This window comes from Haliotis cracherodii, unplaced genomic scaffold (assembly GCF_022045235.1).
Source record: "Haliotis cracherodii isolate W230 unplaced genomic scaffold, xgHalCrac1.p SCAF_3, whole genome shotgun sequence".
Classification (NCBI taxonomy): Eukaryota; Metazoa; Mollusca; class Gastropoda; order Lepetellida; family Haliotidae; genus Haliotis; species Haliotis cracherodii.
Window position 1 is genome coordinate 74,628,929 of NW_027266286.1, and position 27,634 is coordinate 74,656,562.

Below are 27,634 nucleotides of genomic sequence, written 5' to 3' on the forward strand. Positions count from 1 at the left end.
GACGTGGCCACTTCACTCCCTGTATACACAGGGTAGACATGGCCACTTCACTCCCTGTACACACAGGGTAGACGTGGCCACTTCACTCCCTGTACACACAGAGTAGACATGGCCACATTCACTCCCTGTACACACAGGGTAGACGTGGCCACATTCACTCCCTGTACACACAGGGTAGACGTAGCCACTTCACTCCCTGTACACACAGGATAGACATGGCCACTTCACTCCCTGTACACACAGGGTAGACATGGCCACATTCACTCCCTGTACACACAGGGTAGACGTGGCCACATTCACTCCCTGTACACACAGGGTAGACGTAGCCACTTCACTCCCTGTACACACAGGATAGACATGGCCACTTCACTCCCTGTACACACAGGGTAGACGTGGCCACTTCACTCCCTGTACACACAGGGTAGACATGACCACTTCACTCCCTGTACACACAGGGTAGACATGACCACTTCACTCCCTGTACACACAGGGTAGACATGGCCACATTTGGTGACCATGGTTACTTTGAGATTGTGAAGGACTAGTTGCTTTCTCCAATAATCTAGTTATTTTACATTTAGCACAAGTAGGAAATGACCAATGTTGTCAATCCCTGACATGGTGTAGCAGGTCTGAATTTCTCACATCAAACATACCCCTTGGGAAAACTGAGGCTACCCCTTCCCTCCCAGAGAAAACACAACAGTCTTCACAGGAACGTGTGTGTAAGGAAAAGGAAGGAAAGGTTGTTTGTTAACAATGGCTAGGACAGAATGCAGTGTGTACCAAGTTACTGAGTGACACACAAACGTAGAGAATGGACACAAAGACTATGATGCGTCCCTCATGAAGTCATTGTCCCTACAGCGCATCCAGAGCAGTGATGGGTGCCTCTTATTTCATCCATCAGTCATGACCACTTAGTCCTGCACCATGTTTATTTTATGAAAAAAAATAATCTAGAAATACATAGAAAAGCAAGTCTAGCCAGCTCAAGCTAGCTCTGAAATCAGCATAGGGAATTTTTTTTTATTTTAAGAGTCTAGAAGGATATTGTGTAATACATTGTGTATAAGATTTCAGAGACTAAATGTTAGTCTAATGACCACTTTCAACATGATCATTGATTCATTCTTACGTAATTATCGAAACGCACAGTGCACTTCACCATTTCATTACTTGATTGGACCCTTATATTGCCTTCATGGATCCCTAAAATTCTATTATTGGGGTACTCTGGACCCCCGCTTTCGTAAGACAAGGTACATCCCTGGTATAGTATACCATTCTGGCATTATTAAATCTGAAACCAGCAGATGTCTGATGTCAGCAGAGCTCAATAATCTCTTCGTCTTCTGGCTACTTGTTATACAGGTTTGAAACGCAAGTAGTTTGTACAACATTTGACTCAGAAATTCATTTGACAATCCATTACCAATCAATAGGCCAGTGACAGTGAACTAGGGTGGTAATTCCAGCTAATAGCATGTGTAGCTGGAAACTACAAATACCAGTTGTGTATGTACAGAGGAGGAGGACAATAGTCACGCAGTCAAGCAGGACAATCAGCTGCAACTCAATACTGCTAACCTTCTGGACACATGCTGCTGTAGACTTGCACAAGTCTCTAAGGCAATAATTATTAGCTTAAATCATAAGTTCTAGATTAAGTAAATAACAACAAGTTGTCCCTATGAGAGACTGGAGTCTGTCCACATATCTAGACTTGCCTTTTAGGAGGATAGAATTACAACACATCCATGGACTTTTCTTTCAGTGCAGCCTCAGAGCAAGGCTAATACTATTGTGGCCTGAAATGTTTATGTCATGCAAACATTGTGTCACATTATCAGGGGGAGGTCCCTGGAATGGCTGTGTTACCAACAATACATGGGGGTGGGGCACGTACAATATGTATAAATAGAAAACACCACTCATACTATAGGTATGAGGGACGGGGGTATATAAAAGTGTATTTACATAAATACTGCTGTCTCAAAATGATGTTATCGGCAAATCCCTCCTGAAGGCAAACACTACTGAATAAAGTGCTAGCCGTGACCGAGATACTCAGTGAAGTGCTAGCCGTGACCGAGCTACTTAGTGAAGTGTTAACTGTGACCGAAATACTCACTGAAGTGCTGTCAGGGATCACACTACCTTGGGCTAGATCAAGGTCCACACTACCTTGGGCTAGATCAAGGTCCACACTACCTTGGGCTAGATCAAGGTCCACACTACCTTGGGCTAGATCAAGGTCCACACTACCTTGGGCTAGATCAAGGTCCACACTACCTTTTGCTAGATCTGGGACCACACTACCTTGGGCTAGATCAGGGCTGTCTGGGGCCATGTCAGTGATGTTGTTCCATGTTCTTATGTCCTAGACCTATGTTAACCATCTTGTGTTGACTTGTAAATGGTTATTTGAATCAGTAAGAAACATCAACTCCCTGATGAGAAAACTTATTCCATGCTGACACATCCCCTAGTGTTACTCTGCCAATGTCGCACACACAAGTTGTAACATGACATCACTGCATGGGTCTACACCAGATCTGCTGCAAGTTGCACTTCCCATGATGGCATGTGTGATTACCCCATGTGAGTGGGCGTGGGTGGTAACTGATTACCCTGTGTAAGTGGGCGTGGCTGGTAACTGATTACCCCGTGTGAGTGGGCGTGTTTGGTAACTGATTACCCTGTGCGAGTGGGCGTGTTTGGTAACTGATTACCCCGTGTGAGTGGGCGTGTTTGGTAACTGATTACCCCGTGTGAGTGGGCGTATTTGGTAACTGATTACCCTGTGCGAGTGGGCGTGTTTGGTAACTGATTACCCCGTGTGAGTGGGCGTGTTTGGTAACTGATTACCCCGTGTGAGTGGGCGTATTTGGTAACTGATTACCCCGTGCGAGGGGGCGTGGCTGGTAACTGATTACCCCGTGCGAGGGGGCGTGTTTGGTAACTGATTACCCTGTGCGAGTGGGCGTGTTTGGTAACTGATTACCCCGTGTGAGTGGGCGTGTTTGGTAACTGATTACCCCGTGTGAGGGGGCGTGGCTGGTAACTGATTACCCCATGCGAGGGGGCGTGTTTGGTAACTGATTACCCCGTGCGAGGGGGCGTGTTTGGTAACTGATTACCCTGTGCGAGTGGGCGTGTTTGGTAACTGATTACCCCGTGTGAGTGGGCGTATTTGGTAACTGATTACCACATGTGTGTGGGCGTGTTTGGTAACTGATTACCCTGTGTGAGTTGGCGTGTTTGGTAAATGATTACCCTGTGTGAGTGGGCGTGTTTGGTAACTGATTACCACGTGTGTGTGGGCGTGTTTGGTAACTGATTACCCTGTGTGAGTGGGCGTGGCTGGTAACTGATTACACCCTGCGAGTGGGCATGAGACGAGGAAGTCCCACTGACCCCCGTCAGGTGCTACACTGACAGAACCTGCTGGTCAGATTACAGGGGGCTGTTCAGCAGCAGGGATGAGGAGGTCATCGTCAACCACCGCTGTGATCATGGTGATGATGTAGCTGCTGGAAGACAATCTCCCATCCCTCAACCTCTCTCCACAACCACAGGCAGAGAAACATTTCATTATTTTAATCCTATTTGAATTTTCCTGCATTGAGAACACCTCTCTGCTCAAGCCATTTCACTATTCGCTTGTTTGTTTGCTTATTTGTTGTGTGTAGCCGCACTCAGCAATACTCCAGCTATAAGACGGCGATCTGTAAATAATTGAGTCTGGACCAGACAATCCAGTGGATGACATCATGTCTCAGCATCGATCCATGCAATTGCGATCGATGACATGCATCAACCAAGTCAGCAAGCCTGACCTATCAATCCTGTTAGTCTCCTCGTATGACAAGCATGGGTTGCTGAAGACCTATTCTACCCCGGATCTTCACAGGTCATTCAAACACCACTCTGTCTGCTCACTAACATTCAGTAAATTCATAATGATATAATCAAGCAGGTCATGATGATATGTTTGTTTCACATTAATTACAAAGTCCAGACAGGGAATGGACCTGATATGGCATAGATCAACCCTCTTAAAGGGGCACTGTGCTTCACCATGTTCATGGTCCTGAGTCTAAATGTAGACGTAATTAATTAATGAGACAACATCTCTCTATATATATGGTAATCATTACTGTTATATTCAGATTTAAATGACAAGTTTGAATTTGGAAACAAAGAAAGTGGGATTATTATTCACATGAATCAAATTTACTGGGAATGCCAACTATCCCAAGCTTACTGTCCCTTTAAGGGCATAGTGTTATATTCATATAAATGACAAGTTTGAATTTGGTAACAAAGAAAGTGGGATTATTATTCACATGAATCAAATTTACTGGGAATGCCAACTATCACAAGCTTACTGTCCCTTTAAGGGCATAGTGTGATGTCATCAGTCAATTAAAGTAACGTAGCATCATGGAACATGGCCGACACATAAAGTCTGTCACACATTGGTGCTCTGACTTCTTCTCACTGAGTCAACAAGAGTCTATTCTATAAACACAGACTTGGCCTGTAGCCGCTTGACTCTGTGACGTTTAAATTATTTAACTGTGTTATCCATTCTGGAACCATATCCCCACAACCAAGGTATTGAACTGCCAGAACTGTCTCTCCAGAATCCATTAGTCACGGATAGACATTGTCATTTAGGTCATGTTTGGGGATTGTGACAAAGGTAGACATGGTCGAATCTCAGGCTTCTTTTTGTGTGTCCTTTATCTTATTTTCACTATCTGGACTTGTAATTAATACAGGTCAGTTTCAGTCTTGGTGCTGACTGTGCATAGCGGTGTGTTGACCATGGAGGGTGAGCAACGACAGCACGACCTGCACCACTCCCTCAGTCCAACCCAATCCTTCTGCAGAAGGGTGCTCAAGGTCTACAACTTTCGCCACTAATCCCAAGCGCAAGTCTAGTAAATTCTGTTTGGTCTAGTAAGCTCAGCTAATAACAATCCATATAATAACACTGAAGATTATGCCAAGACCAGTTTTCAGACTAGTTGTCTCAAAAGTTTTTGGCCCAGAAAGCCGAGGTAGCAATATCCTACAAGCACACGACAGTACTTGCAAGCACGTAAAAGCAGTGATTAACTAGTTCAAGTAGTGATTACCTTGTTCAATGGTACACATTATTCTCTGTTCATTCACGTGTATCAGTTATTATGCTGTTTACAGTGTGGGGTTTATAAGTCCCCATACAACAATGTAGGTGTGTCAGACCGACCACGTCACATCACTTGGTCACTACACACAGGTATGTCATTACCTGGTCGTTATACACATGTACATCATTACCTTTCAACATTCAACAGGGTCACTTGTGCAACACTGATGACATCTGGCAAAACATGGTCCACTGCTTCTCAAAGGCCGGAAACATTACGCTCAGCTAATGGTCATTAATTCCTAGGGTAATCTCCCATGACACACCTATTTGGTAATAATATATTCATAGCATTAGTACGGGCTATAGCATTACGTCCATGCAGGCACACACTTGAATCCATATCGAAACTGTATGATTGAGTACCAGGAGTTTAAAGGTTATGTATATATTTATCAACAGCTTTACATTATATTTTCAGGATCAGATATATCATGGCCAGGGTTAAACCATCTGCGGGTATCAGGGCCAACAGCACAACACAGCACAAGAAAATACAGGACGTTACTAAATAATTTCTCTCAGTTTCATTTCCACTTTTCGCATCCTTATCAAATAGTAAGTAAAGTTGTCCCCAAAGACAATTTGCCAACTCAACTCATGTGTCACGCAGCTTAGTTGCGTAAGTCAGAATATTCCGGTATCAGGACCACATTGTATCGGCCTTATATAAATAATGAGGTGTCCCAGTATAACACACTTCCTGTTCTCAGCAATATTCCAGCAATATTCCAGCAATATGAATGTGGCCTGTAAATATTCCAGTCAGGACCAGACAATCCAGTGATTGATGTTATGAGAAACAATCCAGTTCTAACTAGGAATGACCATGGGGTCGATAGCCGACAGGATTTGGGGAACTACTCCCATGAAAGTAAACAGACATGTGACATTCTGTCTGTCTGATTTTTTAGAACATCTATCCCTGCATGTCGTTTCTCTGTCGTTGTACATCACTCATAGTTATTTCTTGTGACACTTTAATTGTTTAACAAAATTTCAAAACTGAAAGGTCTACTGTAGGGGTCAAATGTAGCAGTGTAGTATACATACACGTTACACCATATTTCCACCAGACACCGGTGCAGAAAGCCCTTGAAATTACCGCTCCACATCGTACCGGTCAATATCCAGGATATACACCAAGGAAAGATCACACTCAGACGACTCGTCCTTATTATCATGCTTCATATAGGAAACATCCTAACATTCATCATACACCATTGTACACAGTGCAAGGACACTGCAAACCGAGCAACAGACTTCGTGTTGCTACCTACATACAATATCCACACGCCCTAACTTCCATCCACACTGTATTGAGGTCATGTGGCCACCCGTCTGTCAGTCAGTTGTCTGGTGACACCACGGAGGCCTGTATACTGGGCAGGCAGGTGCACACACTCGTGTCATTTACAGCAGGTAAACATATACCTCCGACAGAACTTGTACAACCTCCATACACAGTTCAAAATAGAAAAAAATGCCAAGCTGCCATGAGGACCACACGCTTCAGAAGCTGCAGGCCCTGACTAAACTCTACCGGCCGTCATTGAGGAAAGAAATTGCAGCTTACTACATGACAGATAAATCGAGATGTAAATTTTCTGCACGGCAATAAGGACCCTAATTTGGAACTTTTAAGTAACCCTAAACAGCATGGCACACCATATATATATATATACATTGTACCACATACTTAATAGTAAACCTATACGGCATGGCATACCATATGTATATATATATATATATATATATATATATACATTGTACCACATACTTAATAGTAAACCTAAACGGCATGGCATACCATATATATATATATATATATACATTGTACCACATACTTAATAGTAAACCTTAACCATGTAAACGGCATGGCATACCATATATATATATATACATTGTACAATGTACAAGATACTCAATAGTAAACCTATACTGCATGGCATTTCATATATTGTACCACCTACTCAATAGTAAACCTGTACGGCATGGCCTACCACTCATAGATTGTACAACATACCCCATACTAGGCCTTAACGGCATGGCATATCATATATACATTGTACCACATACTCAATAGTAAACCTGTACGGCATGGCCTACCACTCATAGATTGTACAACATACCCCATACTAGGCCTTAACGGCATGGCATATCATATATACATTGTACCACATACTCAATAGTAAACCTAAACGGCATGGCCTACCACTCATAGATTGTACAACATACCCCATACTAGGCCTTAACGGCATGGCATATCATATATACATTGTACCACATACTCAATAGTAAACCTAAACGGCATGGCCTACCACTCATAGATTGTACAACATACCCCATACTAGACCTTAACAGCATGGCATATCATATATACATTGTACCACATACTCAATAGTAAACCTAAACGGCATGGCCTACCACTCATAGATTGTACAACATACCCCATACTAGACCTTAACAGCATGGCATATCATATATACATTGTACCACATACTCAATAGTAAACCTAAACGGCAGGGCCGACCACTCATAGATTGTACAACATACCCCATACTAGACCTTAACGGCATGGCATATCATATATACATTGTACCACATACAAAATAGTAAACCTATACGGCATGGTATACCATATATATACATACATTGTACCACATACTTAATTGTAAACCTAAACGGCACGGCCTACCACTCATAGATTGTACAACATATTCCATAGTAAACCTATACGGCATGGCATATCACTTCTCACATGTACACATAATGCTCTCTGCCTCAAAGCACTCATTCACCTGATGGGAGTAAGAATATACTCCAAAACGTTGTGTTCCTCATAATAAAGAAGTTGACATTCTCTGCCTGATACCACCAATGCATTGCATGATGTCATCACGACACGGATGATGATATACCTATACCCTGCAGCAGTCTCCCTATGTATGTCACAATGATCTACACATATCTCTGAATCTCAAGCAGGCTTATCTCCATGTCTTCCAAGCATCCAGAGAGATTCCTGTCTCCAGCCTTATCTAGCACAGGGAACCCCTGCACCCTGTGGGTTCCCCTTCCACAAGTTCCCAGCCTGTGTGGCAACACTGGCATTGTAATCTCTGCTAGTTTGTCATATCACATTATTTCCTTCATTCACTGGAAAATGCATGTTCTGACCCCCACTACATGTGAGACTGATAAACATGACAGAGGCAGCAGAACCATGTCGTAAAGTGATATACATTTTCTAGCTCGAATATAAACCATCCAGAAGACTGGCCTGAGTATCCCATGAGTATTGTGTAGCATACATCATGTGTATACCATATGCAGTATGTGGAGACCTATTTCTTAAATGTTTATGCTTATCTTCATCTCAAATCAATACACGAAAACCTTATTTATTATCTTTACCTATAACCGTGACTTGTAACCTTCAGTTTACTTACAAACAGAGCACTATAATAGTCATTGCAAATGAATGAACTAGAGTGAGTGAGTGAGTAAGTGAGTGAGTGAGTGAGTGAGTGAGTGAGTGAGTGAGTGAGTGAGTGAGTTGGGTTTAACGCTGCTTTTAACAGTATTGCAGTTATATCACGGCGTGTCAGCTTAATGTGGGAGGAAAGCCCGAAGTGATGCAGGTCACAGACGTTTACCACTTCGGTGAAACCCACGAGCACGGGTATGGTGCTGACAAACCTAGAAACATAATCGGGGCGAACTAAGATTCGAAACCTGCCATTATAGGTTTCTGGCGTACCCAAGGGATGCAACTCTGCACAGCGAATCGCTGCGCTTAACACGACTGGGCCCCCCGTGCCCCCCGAATTAACTAACATTGTCCTTTGACCAAAGTCTTTCCAAAGCAGGGCCCCATCTTAAAGAAGCTACATGACAAGTTTAATGATAAATGCATTGATACTTTTTATGAAAGTGTATGCATCAATTCATTATTCGTTACCTTGACCTTTGACCTAATAGAAAGTGACAAAATAATTCCCTTGGTCCATGGTAAATAAATCCATTGTAGGATATCCTTAATGTCAATAACCTTTATGCCATATTCAATATGAATCAACTGTATCATGTACAACGCACAATAACCTCAGGGCTGAACTTGACCTTTGACATAAACGCAATTGACCAGTGATGTGGTGAGATTTGTTGATAAAAAAACATGCCCCTGACAAGCTGACAACAAAACTGATGTAACGAAGACCTTGTCCTTGACCTTTGGCTAATCTTAGCCAAAACCTTTTCATAAAAGGGCCTCATCTTAGAGAAGGTACAAATGTATCAATAGGTTTTCACAAAGTGGAACCACAAACTTTTCTCATGACCTTCACCTTTGACCTTTGACCTTTCAATGACATGTGCCGAAAGAATTCCCCAGGGCCACTTAAGAAATAAACGTTCATCCATCGTGTTTATCTGCATTGCCAAGCTACATCGATGAGGAACAACTCACTAGACACTAACCTCTCAAAAATAAGGTCATCCAATACATACTACTATGGTTGGCTTCTTAATCATGTCATTGCTTCCCTTCCTGCATGATGATGAAAAATAAAAAGTAACGAAATTATGTTTTTTACTAAAAGGGAACAAAATCTCAGACAGGTATTAACTCAACATCCAGGTCCCTGTTCCTCAAAGCGATCTTATAGACTATTAGCACTAAGGTGATCGTAAGTCCCCTACTTTAACAAAGGGTTACGATCATCGTAGAGCTAAGATCGCTTTGAGGAACGGGGCCCTGAAGGTTTAGTCTTAACTTCCAGTGCTGAGGTATGTAACTGGCAACAACATGGCCCCCATGCACAGTCCAGTGTTTACCCCGGGCCAGCCAGTCACACTGTCAGCCGTGACACTTGCCACAAGGGGACCGTGTCTACTTGGCCACATGGCAACATCTGGACCCCCATACTTGAGATGTCTAGAAAACATTGCCGCCCATACAGCACTCCAGGAATGTTTACCACTAATGACGGACATATTTACAAGTGATTCAACAGAGAGGAAATCACAAGTTTCGGATGAAGACTTTCCATGGTGCTAAACAACCTACTGTCCACAGTCTGGGACAGTACTGATCAATGATAGTTTCATTAGTGTTTTCTAGGATGGAACAATCCTAATAATATAATAACATAAGAAACAAATCATGAGAGAATAGTGCAAGGAGTAGGTTTTCTTTGCTACCATGGTCAACTGACAAATGGGGAAGGTTATCAGGAAAGGGCCACAAGGTCGTTCACCGCTTAGGAGATATCATTAATTAAATGATTAATTTTTGTGTGCAATGTGAGTGAAAAAACAATTAATTGACAAGGCAATCATCCGTTTCAAAGCTATTCAGTTCATTTTTATTTTATTTTGGAGGGACGACATTGAAGATTATGAATCCACTCTGAAGTCAACACTGACCAGGTGGCCCTATACTGGAAGTCTTCCCCAAATTATGTGCATGACCTACCTACGACACTGGAGTTCCTTGACCTGGGGTATCAACGTTCTAGTCCAAACTTGTGAATTACTGTACTTTTATTGTTAAAGTTATTCTGACAGTGCATTCAAGTCACACTTGCCAAGATACCACATAATATATATAAACGTTTAAGTCCACTTGTTAGACAAGAATAGTTTGGTATCATGGTATGGCTGTGGTGGCATGGGCACAGTTGGCCCAGTCGTCTAAGGCTGTGCAGAGTTGTGGGCCTTGGGAATGCCAGAAGCCTATGATTGTGTGTTCAAATCCTGGTTCACTCAGTCACTAACCCTTGAGGTAGGAATCGTGTGAGTGGCTCCCTCTGGTGGTTTGAGAGTATAAGTGCAGATGCACCTGGGTGACCAGCAGACTTTGACAAGCACACAACGCTGACTGATAATTTCTCCAGTCAGCAAACACCCCCCAGACAGGCTGAGGGAGATGCAGGCAGCTACGTGATGGTCTCAAAGTGTCTGAGCAGGCGAAGCACCAACAGATTGCTGCTTTCACCAGTTGGGGTCTACGCTGGTGAAAGTTGCCAACTTAGTTACGAGCAATGTTGAATATACACTGGATACATATAACCCATTATGTTACAGTGGCCCATCATACTGAACATAAACATGTACATGAACACGGTATCACCGGAGATCTCACGAAAAAGGCCTCCAGGATGTATACAAACTGTTCTTCCTTCTGTACAGGAATCCAAAATGTGTCAGCTCGGTCATAACATTCCCTGTTTTCACCACCTACACCCACAATATACATCCTGACCAATCAGATTATGTACTTGATTGATATTTAGAGAACAACCCCTTTTCATTATAAAAAGAATCTATGTGCAAAATTAAATTTTAACTACATATACCGGTAATAAATATGTAAAAAAAACTATAAAATCTATGAAATGGGTGTGTCATATATTTAAATGACCACTTTCCTTATTGGTCCAACACCTGTGATCTGTCAGCAGCAAATATATAGCCAGCAAATAAATAAATTTCTGATAACTCAAATGTGATAGTATCAACATAATAAGTCATTTTTTGCAAATGTCAGCTCTGACATAAAACCCATGAATACTTCGACCTTCTATGTGCCAAGTTCACACCACCACGACATAAATTGTCGGAACTTGTCTCAAGGATCAAGTGAGTGCGGATGGCAGCCATAGCCTCATTCACCTTGACCAGACCCAAAGATTCACGGAGGTGTCACCTGTGTATTTAACTGCAAAGCTGTACTGTCTAGGACACACATTCCTACACAACAAATACACCAGTACACCAGACCTTGGGATTCACGGAGGTGTCACCTGTGTATTTGACAAGTTGTATAACTGTAACACCTGAGACACAATGACACAATGACACAAGATTCAGACACAACAAATACACCAGTACACCAGACCTAGTGATTCACGGAGGTGTCACCTGTGTATTTGACAAGTTGTATAACTGTAACACCTGAGACACAATGACACAATGACACATGATTCAGACACAACAAATACACCTGTACACCAGACCGAGTGATTCACGGAGGTGTCACCTGTGTATTTGACTGTATAACCAACTGTACTGTCTCCGACACGACACAAGATTCAGACACAACAAATACACCTGTACACCAGACCTAGTTATTCACAGAGGTGTCACCTGTGTATTTGACTGTATAACCAACTGTACTGTCTCCGACACGACACAAGATTCAGACACAACAAATACACCTGTACACCAGACCTAGTTATTCACAGAGGTGTCACCTGTGTATTTGACTGTATAACCAACTGTACTGTCTCCGACACGACACAAGATTCAGACACAACAAATACACCTGTACACCAGACCTAGTTATTCACAGAGGTGTCACCTGTGTATTTGACTGTATAACCAACTGTACTGTCTCCGACACGACACAAGATTCAGACACAACAAATACACCTGTACACCAGACCTAGTTATTCACAGAGGTGTCACCTGTGTTTTTGACTGTATAACCAACTGTACTGTCTCCGACACAATGACACATGATTCCTACACAACAAATACACCTGTACACCAGACCTAGTTATTCACAGAGGTGTCACCTGTGTTTTTGACTGTATAACCAACTGTACTGTCTCCGACACAATGACACATGATTCCTACACAACAAATACACCTGTACACCAGACCTAGTTATTCACAGAGGTGTCACCTGTGTTTTTGACTGTATAACCAACTGTACTGTCTCCGACACAATGACACATGATTCCTACACAACAAATACACCTGTACACCAGACCTAGTTATTCACAGAGGTGTCACCTGTGTTTTTGACTGTATAACCAACTGTACTGTCTCCGACACAATGACACATGATTCCTACACAACAAATACACCTGTACACCAGACCTAGTTATTCACAGAGGTGTCACCTGTGTTTTTGACTGTATAACCAACTGTACTGTCTCCGACACAATGACACATGATTCCTACACAACAAATACACCTGTACACCAGACCTAGTTATTCACAGAGGTGTCACCTGTGTTTTTGACTGTATAACCAACTGTACTGTCTCCGACACAATGACACATGATTCCTACACAACAAATACACCTGTACACCAGACCGAGTGATTCACGGAGGTGTCACCTGTGTATTTGACTGTATAACCAACTGTACTGTCTCCGACACAATGACACATGATTCCTACACAACAAATACACCTGTACACCAGACCGAGTGATTCACGGAGGTGTCACCTGTGTATTTGACAAGTTGTATAACTGTAACACCTGAGACACAATGACACATTCCGACACAACAGATACCCCTGTACACCACATGATACAACTGTCAGAATGCATATTTACTCAACCTAAATGGAATAGGTTTACTATTTTCACTAGTCCACAGAAATGGAAAAATGGTATCATAAAATAAAATGTTACTAGTCATGACTTGTGGGACTTAAGTTTATTGAATCTCAACCCTTCAGCTGACAGGAACTGTTTTAATTATCCACTTTTGAGAATAATTTAATATTTGTTGTTGAATTCACTAATTTTCCTGGTTCTGTCATTTCTCATCTTCCAAAATTAGAAAAGCAGTTTGAATGATGCAATGTGCAGACATGACTGATATCGTCATTACTTGACTGTACTGGAAACATGGCAAGGGCTGCTGGGTAATGTCATTAAAATAATGTGGTAAAACATTGTAATACGGCTAGCAATGTCACACTGACACTGAATTAGTCATGGAAAACATTGATTAGGTCAACGAATCTTCGGAAATTGAAACTTGTGGCATGACCCAGACACACTCAACCATTGCCTACATGTGCTCCACTGGTGCCTACACATTCCCCACAGTTGCCTACAAGTGCTCCACCGGTCTTCAGCAAGGTCTTCAGCAACCCATGCTTGCCCTAAAAGGCGACTATGCTTGTCGTAAGAGGCGACTAACGGGATTGGGTTGTCAGGCTCGCTGACTAGGTTGATGCATGTCATCGATCCCAATTGCGTGGATCGATGCTCATGATATCAATCACTGGATTGTCTGGTCCAGACTCGATTATTTACAGACCGCTGTCATATAGCTGGAATATTGCTGAGTGCGGCGTTAAACAACAAACCAACCAACCAACCAACCTACCCATGCTCCACTGGTGCCAACACATGCTCCTGTGGTGCCTACATGTGCTCCAACGGTGCCTACACATACTCCACTGGTGCCTACCCCTGCTCCACCGGTGCCTACACATACTCCACTGGTGCCTACCCCTGCTCCACTGGTGCCTACATGTGCTCCACTGGTGCCTACCCATGCTCCACTGGTGCCTACACATACTCCACTGGTGCCTACACATGCTCCACTGGTGCCTACATGTGCTCCACTGGTGCCTACATGTGCTCCACTGGTGCCTACATGTGCTCCACTGGTGCCTACACATACTCCACCAGTGCCTACCCCTGTTCCACTGGTGCCTACACATACTCCACTGGTGCCTACCCCTGCTCCACTGGTGCCTACATGTGCTCCACTGGTGCCTACCCATGCTCCACTGGTGCCTACCCATGCTCCACTGGTGCCTACATGTGCTCCACTGGTGCCTACACATACTCCACTGGTGCCTACCCATGCTCCACCTGTGCCTACCCATGCTCCACCGGTGCCTACCCATGCTCCACCTGTGCCTACACATACTCCACTGGTGCCTACATGTGCTCCACTGGTGCCTACCCATGCTCCACTGGTGCCTACCCATGCTCCACTGGTGCCTACACATGCTCCACCGGTGCCTACACATGCTCCAGCGGTGCCTACATGTGCTCCACTGGTGCCTACATGTGCTCCACTGGTGCCTACATGTGCTCCACCGGTGCCTACACATGCTCCACTGGTGCCTACATGTGCTCCACTGGTGCCTACCCATGCTCCACTGGTGCCTACCCCTGCTCCACCTGTGCCTACCCATGCTCCACTGGTGCCTACACATGCTCCACCAGTGCCTACACATGCTCCAGCGGTGCCTACATGTGCTCCACTGGTGCCTACACATGCTCCACCAGTGCCTACACATGCTCCAGCGGTGCCTACATGTGCTCCACTGGTGCCTACACATGCTCCACTGGTGCCTACCCATGCTCCACCTGTGCCTACCCATGCTCCACCTGTGCCTACACATGCTCCAGCGGTGCCTACATGTGCTCCACTGGTGCCTACATGTGCTCCCTCGGTGCCTACACTGCACACTACCAATACACAATACACACAGCATTTCATTCACATTTGCAACTTTATAAATATGTTAGCGTCATTTTTTCACATATGCTTTAGCACTTAATCCAATAAATATGGAAACAATAATCAATAAGTCAATGTTCTTGTAATAAAGTGGCGTGAGATGCTCCAGTAGGGTGACTCACTCCATCAATCCCCTCTCATCCATTGTTGCTGAATTGAGCCGCTATATCGGTCAAGCCGCACTGGTCCCAGGTCTGACCAGTGGTGATGGAGGAGGGGCCAGTGTCCGGCCGGCCGGGAGGTATTTTCCACGTTAACGCTGCTCCACAGCAAAGCCAAGCTTGGCCCAACATTCATGCCAACACTGAGAATAATCCTCCTGGCTATTTGTCATGTTCAGCAAACAGTTTCTGTGATCTCGTCTTGACAAGAAAAACATTCTGTTTTTACCAGATCCGATGATGAATTGAAGCTATCATTGACATGAAACTGAGGGATTTTCCCCTTCCACAGATATATTCTCCCTAATTAGGTTTTAATAATTACTAACATCTATGATTAATTCTACAGTTTTCAAATTCCATGATATAAAAAACACTGAGTATGCAAAAGAAATCAAATTTATAAAGTGTGTGAACCTGGTCACTAGAAAACTGATACTTTCTTTTAAATATTTAGATACCTATCATGACAAGGCTACTCGTTAACATCTTCATAATTATTGTGAACACTTCACCATCATGACCATGTGACCGTGTTAGGAGAGCCAATCTGTTACCTTGTTGACCAGAGTTCCACAACATGTATAGCTCGAAAATGGTGTCAATGTTCACTAGGGACAAACTGGCCTAATTTAAGGAGTTGTGCGAACGAAGTGACATTAGTTTTGGTGGACTGGATATGATGAAAAAGGTCAAATGATATCATTGGTCGTTATATATCACCGATCAAAAAGACAAATGATATCATTGGTCTTTATATATCACCGATCAAAAAGACAAATGATATCATTGGTCGTTATATATCACTGATCAAAAAGACAAATGATATCATTGGTCATCACATATCACTGATCAAAAAGACAATTGATATCATTGGTTGCACATATCACTGATCAAAAAGACAAATGATATCATTGGTCATCCCATATCACTGATCAAAAAGACAAATGATATCATTGGTCGTTATATATCACTGATCAAAAAGACAAATGATAACATTGGTCATCTCATATCACTGATCAAAAAGACAAATGATATTCGTCATCACATATCACTGATCAAAAAGACAAATGATAACATTGGTCATCCCATATCATTGATCAAAACAACAAATGATATCAGTGGTCGTAATACATCACTGATAAAAGAGGCAAATGATCTTATTCATTATAAAACATCACAAGGTTCAAATTTAGCATAAATCCTTAGACTTAAATAACATGAGTAAACTTCTGAAAGAACTCCTGGCATTTCCTCGTGGACTGTCGCATTTACGTTTAGAGATAGATGGCATCTTTGTAGCAGATCATTTTTGTGACCTAGTAAAAAAAATAATGAATTTCTAAACCTGCATTACTGATTATGATGATGAAAGTATAAACTGTATATACAGGGAGTAAAGTATATTAATCTTAAGGGTGATAACTCTGAAGTCACTGATAGGCATTTAGAAGTTGGAAGAACATGAACACACAACACATTTATGGATAGCAACTCCTTTATTCTTTGTACGACGTTGCAGAGCTACTTCTCGCTCCTTCATCAGGTGATTATAGTTACTATGAAACGTCATACAAAGAATAAAAGCAGTTGCTATCCATAAAAAAGTGTCATGTATTCATAATTCTCCTGTTCAAAGTTTCAGATACGGAGGGTCCCCCGATTCAGAGGACCTCTGCACACTCTTAATTTCTCATAAAATGTTAGCAGTGATTGAATAACAACAATGATAGAAAGCTATCGGATCGAATAATATAACTGATCAGTTGACATCAGGGATACGCCAATGATCAAATAAAGAAACCGTCATCCCGCCAACTTGTCAGCTGTGCCTGATGCCGCAACAAGCACCCTGCATGACTGACATCATACATGTGTCCCGCGTCACACTGTTCAGTGCTGGTGTATTGATTCTATCGGTATGGCTGAGAGGGTGCCTGGCAAGAGGGACAAGTTCAGCAGTCAGTGAGGCTTGTGTTGTTGTGTGTTTAATATGTAATTGACTTACACATGTTGCTCATGATCTTACTCCTGATGCTGGTGATGCCGAGACACTGAAGCATATGGTGTCTCCTTGGGCAAGAAACTTTGTTCGAAATGTGCTTCTGTTCTCCCAGCATTGTGATGGCAATGTGGTTTTAAACCTCTTAGCGCCTAACAGGCAGCTTGGGTTGTATACTCCACAAGGAGCTGAGAATGATTGTTGAGTTCACACAGATCCAGTGACCAGGGTAATAATAGCGCTTTGAGCATCATGCAGCCCCTGTGTGGTATGGCAATTTACTCAAAGTAGATGGCCTATCATTATTATTACTAATTCCAAAACAAAACTGGGAAAATAAGAATTCCATGAAAGAAAATATGAATAAAACTGCCGTGTTCTAACATAACTGACAAAATAAAATTACAAAACCCAATCATGTCAGTTTTCCTAACTAAGTTCGATCCTAACTGACAACTAAATAGGTCCCAAATCTTTCCACTGACAAGTGGCTTCATGGGAACACTCTTGTTGACATCTTCATGGGTGCATGGGTAGAGTGGAGGTTGCATGGATCATACCCACATAGTCAGCCCACTATATTGGGAGATCCAGTCTGGCAACTCTAGGGGAGTGTTCGGGGAATTTGGCCAGGTGTTTTTTAAAAAACACATCCAGTCCTGAAGCGATGACCTTGGTAGCCGGGAGCCTGACCATCCCGGACTCCAGTCACTCTTGTCCCATACATCACCCCAGACACTGACTGACAAGGTAGAAACTCAAGGTAGAAACTCACATTTTTGGTCCACTAGTCCTGATAATGATAACATATAGCAAAACTCTAAATTGTTGGCAAATGTTTACTGGTCCTTATACCTTTACAAATGGGCAGTTAGACAAGGACTCAGGACTTACGGGGTGCTAATTTCTAACGCTGAAACTATGACCACACAACAATCAACTTGATAAAGTCAGGAAAATCTCAATATCAGAAGCAGACATCTGCTCAATACAACAGCAAATGTTCCAACATGATATCATCTATTTCCTGATATCCTCAACAACCAACCTATCACAGTTTTGATAATATTTATTATAGTTTGTGCCAAAACAATTTTATGTACACTAGCTCATAACATAACTTTTGTTTGATTTCAGTTTTTTCATATGGACTATTATAGCTGAGCTTACTAGACAGAACAGAACTTTACTTGAGTTTCGACTAGCGGCTCAAGCCTTGGACTGTATCAATATTAGGTGAATCAATTGACGTCTGCTGTAGGTGTGTCAAAGACATGGCAAGTAAACGACAATCTCCACCTGCATGACAAATACTACCTCCTGTGTTATCATAGAGAATACACTACACAGGGACTTATCTCCATCTGAGGCCGATAATCGACCCTAAGTCTGTAGCAAATGTCGGCAAAACTGAATTTAAAATATCCCTCATCAACAAATGTTCATGTTGAAAAAACAATTTAGCTGGGGGAAGCTAGAGTTTTCGGCATCACAAGAGTCATCAATGTTTTGTAAACATAACGGTTAGTTCGTTGTGAGTTCAACTCCAGGCATGGCTGTAGGCTGCCTAGCACCGTGTGGAGCTTTGACTGGTAGCAGCAATAGTATAGCTTGTATAGAGTGAGTGAGTATTCTAGTTATATCACGGCTTGTCAACAGATTATTGCTGTGAGGAGTTTGACAATATTAAACTAAGGGATGTTACTCTCTACTTATTATCTGTTAATCTGGAAAATAACAATGACAATCTATTAACAGCAGTGAAGGCAAATGGCATTCTAGTTTATAATCATGATAATGACTAAAGTCAATAAAAATCTCAGGGCTATTTTGATTAGGGGTGAAAAGGTACAACAAGGTCCTGATACCATACGTATCACCAGACATAGGTCGCAATACACATCTTTAAGTCAAATCGCATGGAAGCTTCTTGAATATTAATATTTCAGAGCACATTCAAAAGGAAAAGCTAGCTGTAGACACATGTTCGTACTGGCTTGTTTTAATAGTGAACGTGAAACGCTAAATAAAACACATTTTGCAATATTTGACTGACACAAACGCTGGGGAGTCATTAAACAAGTAGTAATTTATTGTAGCAAAGGTATCATCTTATATTGATACAGAAAGAAAACAGTATTGTGAATCATATTGTCACATGTAAACTCACGATGCACCGGTGTACTGATGTATCATTTCACCCTAAGTTTTGATCCGGGTTAGAATCGGTCTTCAGCAATCCATGCTTGTCGTAAAAGGTGGCTATGCTTGTCTTAAGAGGAAACATGACAGAATTGGGTGGTCAGGCTCACTGACTTGGTTGATGCATGTCATCGTATCCCAATTGCATGGATTGATCCTCATGATATCAATCACTGGACAAAGAAAATGAATTGATCAGAAACACTGAAAAGTCTGTCATACTCACCAATAAATGATTCTTCCAAGTAAAACTAGGGCTAGAGAGTGCTGGGTATTCTACAGAAGCTACAACTGCTGCCTCTGCCAGCCGTCTACACATCATATATACCCCCACGTGTGATAACTGAATACGGAATGCCATATAAGGAACACTCATTGAGACTTCATTGATTAGACTTGACATGGCAGATTATATACCCCAGTTCACCGCAACAACCAGTCAGCAGTCTGTTCAATAACAAGTCTGGCTGCCTTTTATAGACAATGTCCCTTACACACGGGTGCATGTGGACATATAGGGAATAAGTAGGTCAGTGAGTGATAATGTATTTTCAGGTACTTATGATGACACATATAGGTGAGTGTCGGCCAGACAACGCAATCATGTTACAACTAATACAAGCCAAGTTTAGACATTTGCTTTACTTGTAATTTGATAAACTATAGCCATATGTAAAAAATGGATGTTATTTAACTTCTATTGAGCATTGATGAGAAAGGGAGAGACTATATGGATGTCAGCTTCTTCACTATGCAGAACACAACATTTCGGAGTATGTACTTACTCCTTCATCAAGTGAATGAAGTAAGTATATACTCCGAAACGTTGTGTTCTTCATAATAAAGAAGTTGACGTCCATAAATTCTCTTCCTTATGTGTATCACGTCAAAATGCCTTTCAAAGACTTTCTTTGGAGTAGTATATGTTTTAGATATTAATCCTGACATAATATTACACAAATGTGTAAAAAGTTCAAAATATTTAAAAATTTGATTAATATGCAATAGCAGAAACACTAGTACTATTAGTAGATGCTAATTCACTCAACTACTACAGCGTTAGAAATTGGCACTAGTCCTGTAGTCCTTGCCAAACTGCCCAATAGTTAAGGTTAGTCCTTATGAATATTATGATACCTTAGAAATTTGCCACTTTTATGGTTTTGCTATATGTTCTAATTATAAGGACTAGTGGACTAAACATGTGAGTTTTTATTGCCGCTACTAGTTCTCATGATACTGTATTGTAATTTACGACACTATAACCTATGGTAACATCTGCTAGAACTCAGGGCATGATGGGCCCTGGGGGACTTAGTGACTAGAGGCATGTCCTGGCCCCGGCCAGTGGACTGAAAATAATTAACACAAACCATTGGCTGATAGCCTGATCAAGGTCCAACGTCATCATGGTACTCCATAAAGCTGGACAGTGTGGGTAATATCTTTGGTCCCAGGGTCATGACGGGGCTGGGAGACTGACAGCCATCTCATGTGGCCATATAGATTATAAATAATTCAGTCTCGGACAGAAAACCCAGATATTATAAGCATGAGAAACGTCATTTTGGTTGGATGTTATGCCAAGGATGATAGATAGGGGATAAGTCTGTCAGTGTCTTACAGACCCTGAAATAAAATACATCCAAACAGCCCGAGCAAGTCTTTCCAATAAAATATTTACATTTCAGAGACTAGATATATGTCTAACAGGGGACCAATGGAATCCCATTAGGGAACCATTGACAGTGTGGATGAGAAGACAGGTTTACAGCCAGATTCTAACACTAATACCTTACTGGGTAACATTCAAGCAATATTACCAGTCCAGACCAGACAAACCAGTGATTCATATCATGAACATAAATCCGCAACGTCGATGACACGTAAACAACCAAGTCACCTCGACCTTGAATGCCCACAGTGTGTCCAACAGATGATGTTGGTATTACTATGACAGACGCTAACATTCACTGCCTGCTAAGTCACCTGCCTATTCATTCATAATACTGCATGTTGATGTGATCACTGCCACAGGAGATGCTGTGATAGTAGTGCGCTAGCCTTGCTCCAAGGCTGTACAGAAAGATAAGTCCATTCTATCCTCCTAATAGGCAAGTCTAGATATGTGGACAGTCAGACTCCAGTCTCTTACAGGGACAACTTGTTCTTATTATTTAAATAATCTAGAAATTATGATTGAAACGAACAATTATTGCCTTAGAGACTTGTGCAAGTCTAGTATTGCACAGTCACATATAATGGTGATCATGGGAGTGAAGCTAAATGTCTTACAGATGTAGCAGTCGAGACTAACAGTCAACATTAATGAACAGCCCTATCTACACACAATCAGGAGATGTCATCTACTCATATAAACATTACCGCTAGTCTACTCATCATTGTATATCTACACATTAGTGCTAATCTACTCATCACTGCTAATCTACTCATCAGTGCAAATCTACTCATCAGTGCTAATCTACTATTCATTGTTTATCTACTCATCATTGTTTATCTACTCACCATTGCTAATCTACTCATCACTGCTAAACTACTCATCATTGCTAATCTACTCATCATTGTTTATCTACTCATCATTGCTAATCTACTCATCATTGCTAATCTACTCATCATTGTTTATCTACTCATCATTGTTAATCTACTCACCATTGCTAATCTAATCATCACCGCTAATCTACTCAACAGTGCTAATCTACTCATCACTGCTTCTCTACTCATCATTGTTTATCTACTCATCAGTGCTAATCTACTCATCATTGCTAATCTACTCATCACTGCTTATCTACTCATCACTGATAATCTACTCATCACTGCTAATCTACTCACCATTGCTAATCTACTCATCATTGCTAATCTACTCATCACTGCTAATCTACTCATCATTGTTTATCTTCTCATCATTGCTAATCTACTCGTCACTGCTAATCTACTCATCATTGTTTATCTACTCATCATTGTTTATCTACTCATCATTGCTAATCTACTCATCACTGCTAATCTACTCATCATTGCTAATCTACTCATCACTGCTAATCTACTCATCATTCTTTATCTACTCATCAGCGCTAATCTACTCACCTTTGCTAATCTACTCATCATTGCTAATCTACTCATCATTGTTTATCTACTCATCACTGCTAATCTACTCATCAGCGCTAATCTACTCATCACCGCTAATCTACTCATCATCGTTAATCTACTCACCTTTGCTTATCTACTCATTATTGCTAATCTACTCATTATTGCTAATCTACTCAACAGTGCTAATCTACTCATCATTGTTAATCAACTCATCACTGCTCATCACTGCTAATCTACTCACCATTCCTAATCTACTCATTATTGCTAATCTACTCAACAGTGCTAATCTACTCATCATTGTTAATCAACTCATCACTGCTCATCACTGCTTATCACTGCTAATCTACTCACTTATTCATATCCTCTAAATACCCCATGAGAAAAAGTGATGTGAAAGAGGTGGATTTTCTGCTCTACGGCTGATACCCTTTTCCCAACACTGAAGCCTCTGTTCCAGATACGTGCACTGAGACACAATCCCACAGGTAGCTAGTCATGTGACCTGCTGACAGGCTATAAATAGCTCCTGTTGTAATCAGGTAAACACTGACGGGCAGTCAGATCAGCTGTGAGCTTGGCGAGTGTGTCCATACAAGGAATTATGGGACAGCTGGAGTGTGGACCCCCACTAAAACATTGTGCTGCCTCGGTAAGGCCGTACCTCATGCGATGTAAGATTGATTGAAGGCTTCCACTCATGGTAGACCAACACTCATACCACATCATCTCGAGATCAATAGCTCAACCATATCTTTTACTTCATTTCAACCACAGCACTGGAGCCAGTTGTCTTTACAAAAACGCAGTTTGTAGAAAACATCCGCCCTGTGTTTGCAGCAGCCTCCGATGACACCATGACAATGGGATCTCTCTAAAGAGGCCTGAAGCCGTCACGGACTACAATCTAGGACCTAGGATTATCTGCACTATATTTTCCTTGAGCAGTCTGAGACTTTAACCACTGGTCCGAAGCCCTTGTCTTGTTAAATTCTTTTCGGTCTAGCAAAAGCTCAGTACACATAATAACACTAAGATGGACTGAAACTTCTGCTTAGATTCGAGTCCAAGCTACTAGCCTTAAAAGGTCTTGAAACAGACTATTAGAGGATCCCCTGAATGATACATTTAAACACAGGCCCAGGTGTCTGGATCCCTTCCCCATGCTGTCTTGTCAAACACTGAACAGAAGCAGAAACATTGTTAATGTTTACATTTTGAGTTATGGGCAGTACAGTATTCTTAGTAAGTTTGTCAAAGGTACAACCAACTTAAGTTCTAAATCTTTGAATGACATTTAGAAGTGATACACTTAAGGAAGAGAACTTATGGATGTCAACTTCTTTATTATGAGGAACACATTTCAGAGTACTTACTCCTTCATCAGATGAAGCAATGTTAGAAATTGTCACTAGTCCTGTAGTCCTTGATAAATTGCACAATAGTTAGGTATCATAAGGACTATTAGAAATTTGCCCTTTTCAAGAGTTTTACTATGTTATCAATATAAGGACTAGTGGACTAAAACTGTCAGTTACTATCACTGTGTAGGAGTAAGTACATACACCGAAACGTTGTTCCTCATTATAAAGAAGTTGACATCCATAAATTCTCTTCCAGTACTGTTGAAAACACAGGTTATGGTATAAAACAAGTGACTATCAGCGTTTCCATTCTCCTGTATATGCCTGTTTTACCAGGTAGACTATGGCTTGGGTCGGTAATTGCAGGGGCTGTCTGTCTCTATGCCGAAGAAGCAGTGTTTTATTGTCGTGTAGCCTCAACCATTCTTGGACACCTACAATATATACTCTGTCAGTTAGCTGTTTTGCCGTAAATGGAAACGAAAAAAAAAAAAATGGATGTGCCAAGAATATTCCATTGAGGATTGGTGTTCTAAAAATAACACGCATACTATGCAAACAGATGTTATTTATAGGTACTAACACAGGCCTACACACGCACACTATGTATTGTGATTGGTGACTTTCAAAGGGGTAGTTTAACAGATGTTATTTATTGGTATGACACTGGCCTAGTATCATCGGAACATGATTACCTGACTGGGTCACGATTTGAAAGAAAGTGCTTTCTTTGAAAAGGATGTGAAAAGGTAAAAAATATGTGATGAATCTGAGTGTGGCAATGGCACAAAACCTGGCATAAAGACCATTCTCACCCTCTAACTCACTCAATAAATACCCAGCGTACTGTTACTGACATGTTTCACAGGTGCCCTTGATCCAGCTCCCAGGGTGCACCTCCCACTTCTACACTGTCTCCATGGGATGATCTACTATTTCACCTTTGTCAACCAGACAAGAGCCAGCCCTGATGGGTCTATCTCTTCAATAAAAAGTACAATGGGTCATTGTGAGTGAGTGAGTGATCGAGTGATCGAGTGAGTGAGTGAGTGAGTGAGTTGGGCTTTCATTAAATAGTTCGGATTATTCCTACTTACAGTATTGATTTAACACACCATCAAAATTCATAATTGAAATACTGAGCAGCGTACATCATACTTTCTGTACCATAGGGAAACACTGTCAGGAGCTTTAGTGACACGCTTTTCTTACTGCGACATTCATTGGCCACACTGCACATATTCATCCGACCACGAGCAGTATTGCATTGATTTGTTGTTTGGTTCATTTTTATTAATTTGACTTATTGCCTTTTGCCATTGATTTATTACATTTCTTGGGTCCAAGTCATTGACCTATATACAGCTTTTTGTGTCACAATCACAGCCTTCAGGACATGCAAGACAGAAATGTTGCCTGTCACGGGAAGGGGGGCAAGCAGCTATTTATGACACTGTACCAACCCCCTTCCCCTTCTACCACCGGCCCCATGCAGTCCTCAGTCCGTCTTCTCCATCACCATAGCTGTCAGCTGTTGTACACCATATACACATCCAGTGTACCTGGCCTACAGCCATGACGATGAGATACAACTGATCCTATGGACTTGGCTAACAGGTCCCTTGACATAAGTAATCAATATGCATGCTAATTGCCATGTCAGTATCAATAGTTACAGTGTCAGCAAGCCCATAGATAATTGATGGTCATACCTGATTTCCTTACAATAATGAGTAATGTATCATATCTGGTTCATTAATGTTCACCACGTTAATTATTAGCATAATTATTACCAATGTGGCACACTGATAATTATTACTAATGGGGCACACTGATGACTAGATATGCATGTTATTACCAGTACATGATTTGAAATTCCCCCTCCCTCAGTACCCCTCTAAGAGCCAACGGCAGGAACACAACCAAACCCCCAGAGCCTAAAGGTGTGGTTTATAAAATTGACTGCAACTGTGGACAATCTTATGTAGGTGAAACATCCCGCCCCATCAACACCAGAATCAAAGAGCACAAAACCTCAGACAGCAAATCGGACAGTAAATCAGCCATCTTGGACCATATCAGCAACTGTCCTAATCACAACATCAACTGGAACAACGTCCAAATGCTCTCCAACAACCTCCATGATTTCACTAAAAGAAAACTAACAGAAGCAGTCCACATTCGCCACCACAAGCCATCAATCAACAGAGATCAAGGCCATTTCATCCCATCCGCCTACTATGAACTCATTAAGAAATAATCACCACACCTATACAAACTTAGCCTGACTAACTGGCTTCATGTCCCATAGACTTCCAGCTATGTGTTCTCTGTCCATCATGTTGTGACAGTATCATCCTTCTGTTGTCAACACTTACTCATGTTATCCCACTCATGTATGCAATTGTTGTTACTGTTAATCCTCCGTCTACTATATATAATCTGTTCCTCATTCAGTCTTGCTTGACAATGGTATAAGGATGTATACCAAAATGTCGCCTTTACAGTATAAGTATTAAAGAAGTTGTTATCCATAAACTGTGTCTACTTTAAGATATTTCATTATTTACAGGAACGATATTTGAAAGAATGCCCTTACTACATATCACTCAAAGTCAAAGAAGACTTGATTTGTTTCCGATGAATAAGGTTAATCTGTCATGTCATGACAGAGTAACCATAATGCTCTATAGCTTATTTTGAGAGTAGTGTATGTTTCCATTAACATACATGATCAGTCATGGACAGCATTAATCACTCATTAAAGTGAGTGAGTTGGGTTTAATGGAGCTTTTAACAGTATTCCAGTTATATCACGGTGTGTCAGCTTAATGGTGGAGGAAAGCCCGAAGTGATGCAGGTCGCAGACATTTACCAGTTAGGTGAAACCCACGAGCACGGGTATAGTGCTGTTAAACCTAGAAACATAATCGAGGTGAACCTGGATTCGAACCCACAATCGTAGGTTTCTGGCGTGCCCAAGGGACACAACACTGCACAGCAAATTATGGTGCCTTAGACGACTGGTCCACCCGTGCCACAATCACTCACTAGACCAATGATCAATGTTAATATTGAAATAATACCAACACTACCAATACTACTGTATTTCCAAGTGGGGCCATCAAGTGGTCCTCAGTCATTACACCTTCAGAACAAACACTTCTCACCCCATCGCTATGATAAGGTGTAAATGTGTGCCTGCAGCCTGTCTGTGCGCCCATGTGTTTCCTCCAACAGGAGATTGCCCTCTCCTGGCCCATCACTTCACACTGAGTGTTCCTGTGACCCGGGGACAGGGGTACCACTC

General features: G+C 41.8%; 2 protein-coding genes across 2 annotated transcripts in view; one reads left to right on the top strand and one right to left on the bottom strand.

The window, feature by feature from the left end:
• The window catches only part of LOC139474498 (F-actin-monooxygenase MICAL3-like), an 88,706-nt gene that overhangs the window by 51,980 nt on the left and 9,092 nt on the right, over positions 1-27,634 (bottom strand).
• LOC139475697 (uncharacterized) lies at positions 14,384-26,584 on the top strand. Its single transcript, XM_071258885.1, has 2 exons — positions 14,384-15,425; positions 26,313-26,584. Exons 1-2 carry the CDS (start codon positions 14,384-14,386, stop codon positions 26,582-26,584), a joined length of 1,314 nt encoding a protein of 437 aa, XP_071114986.1.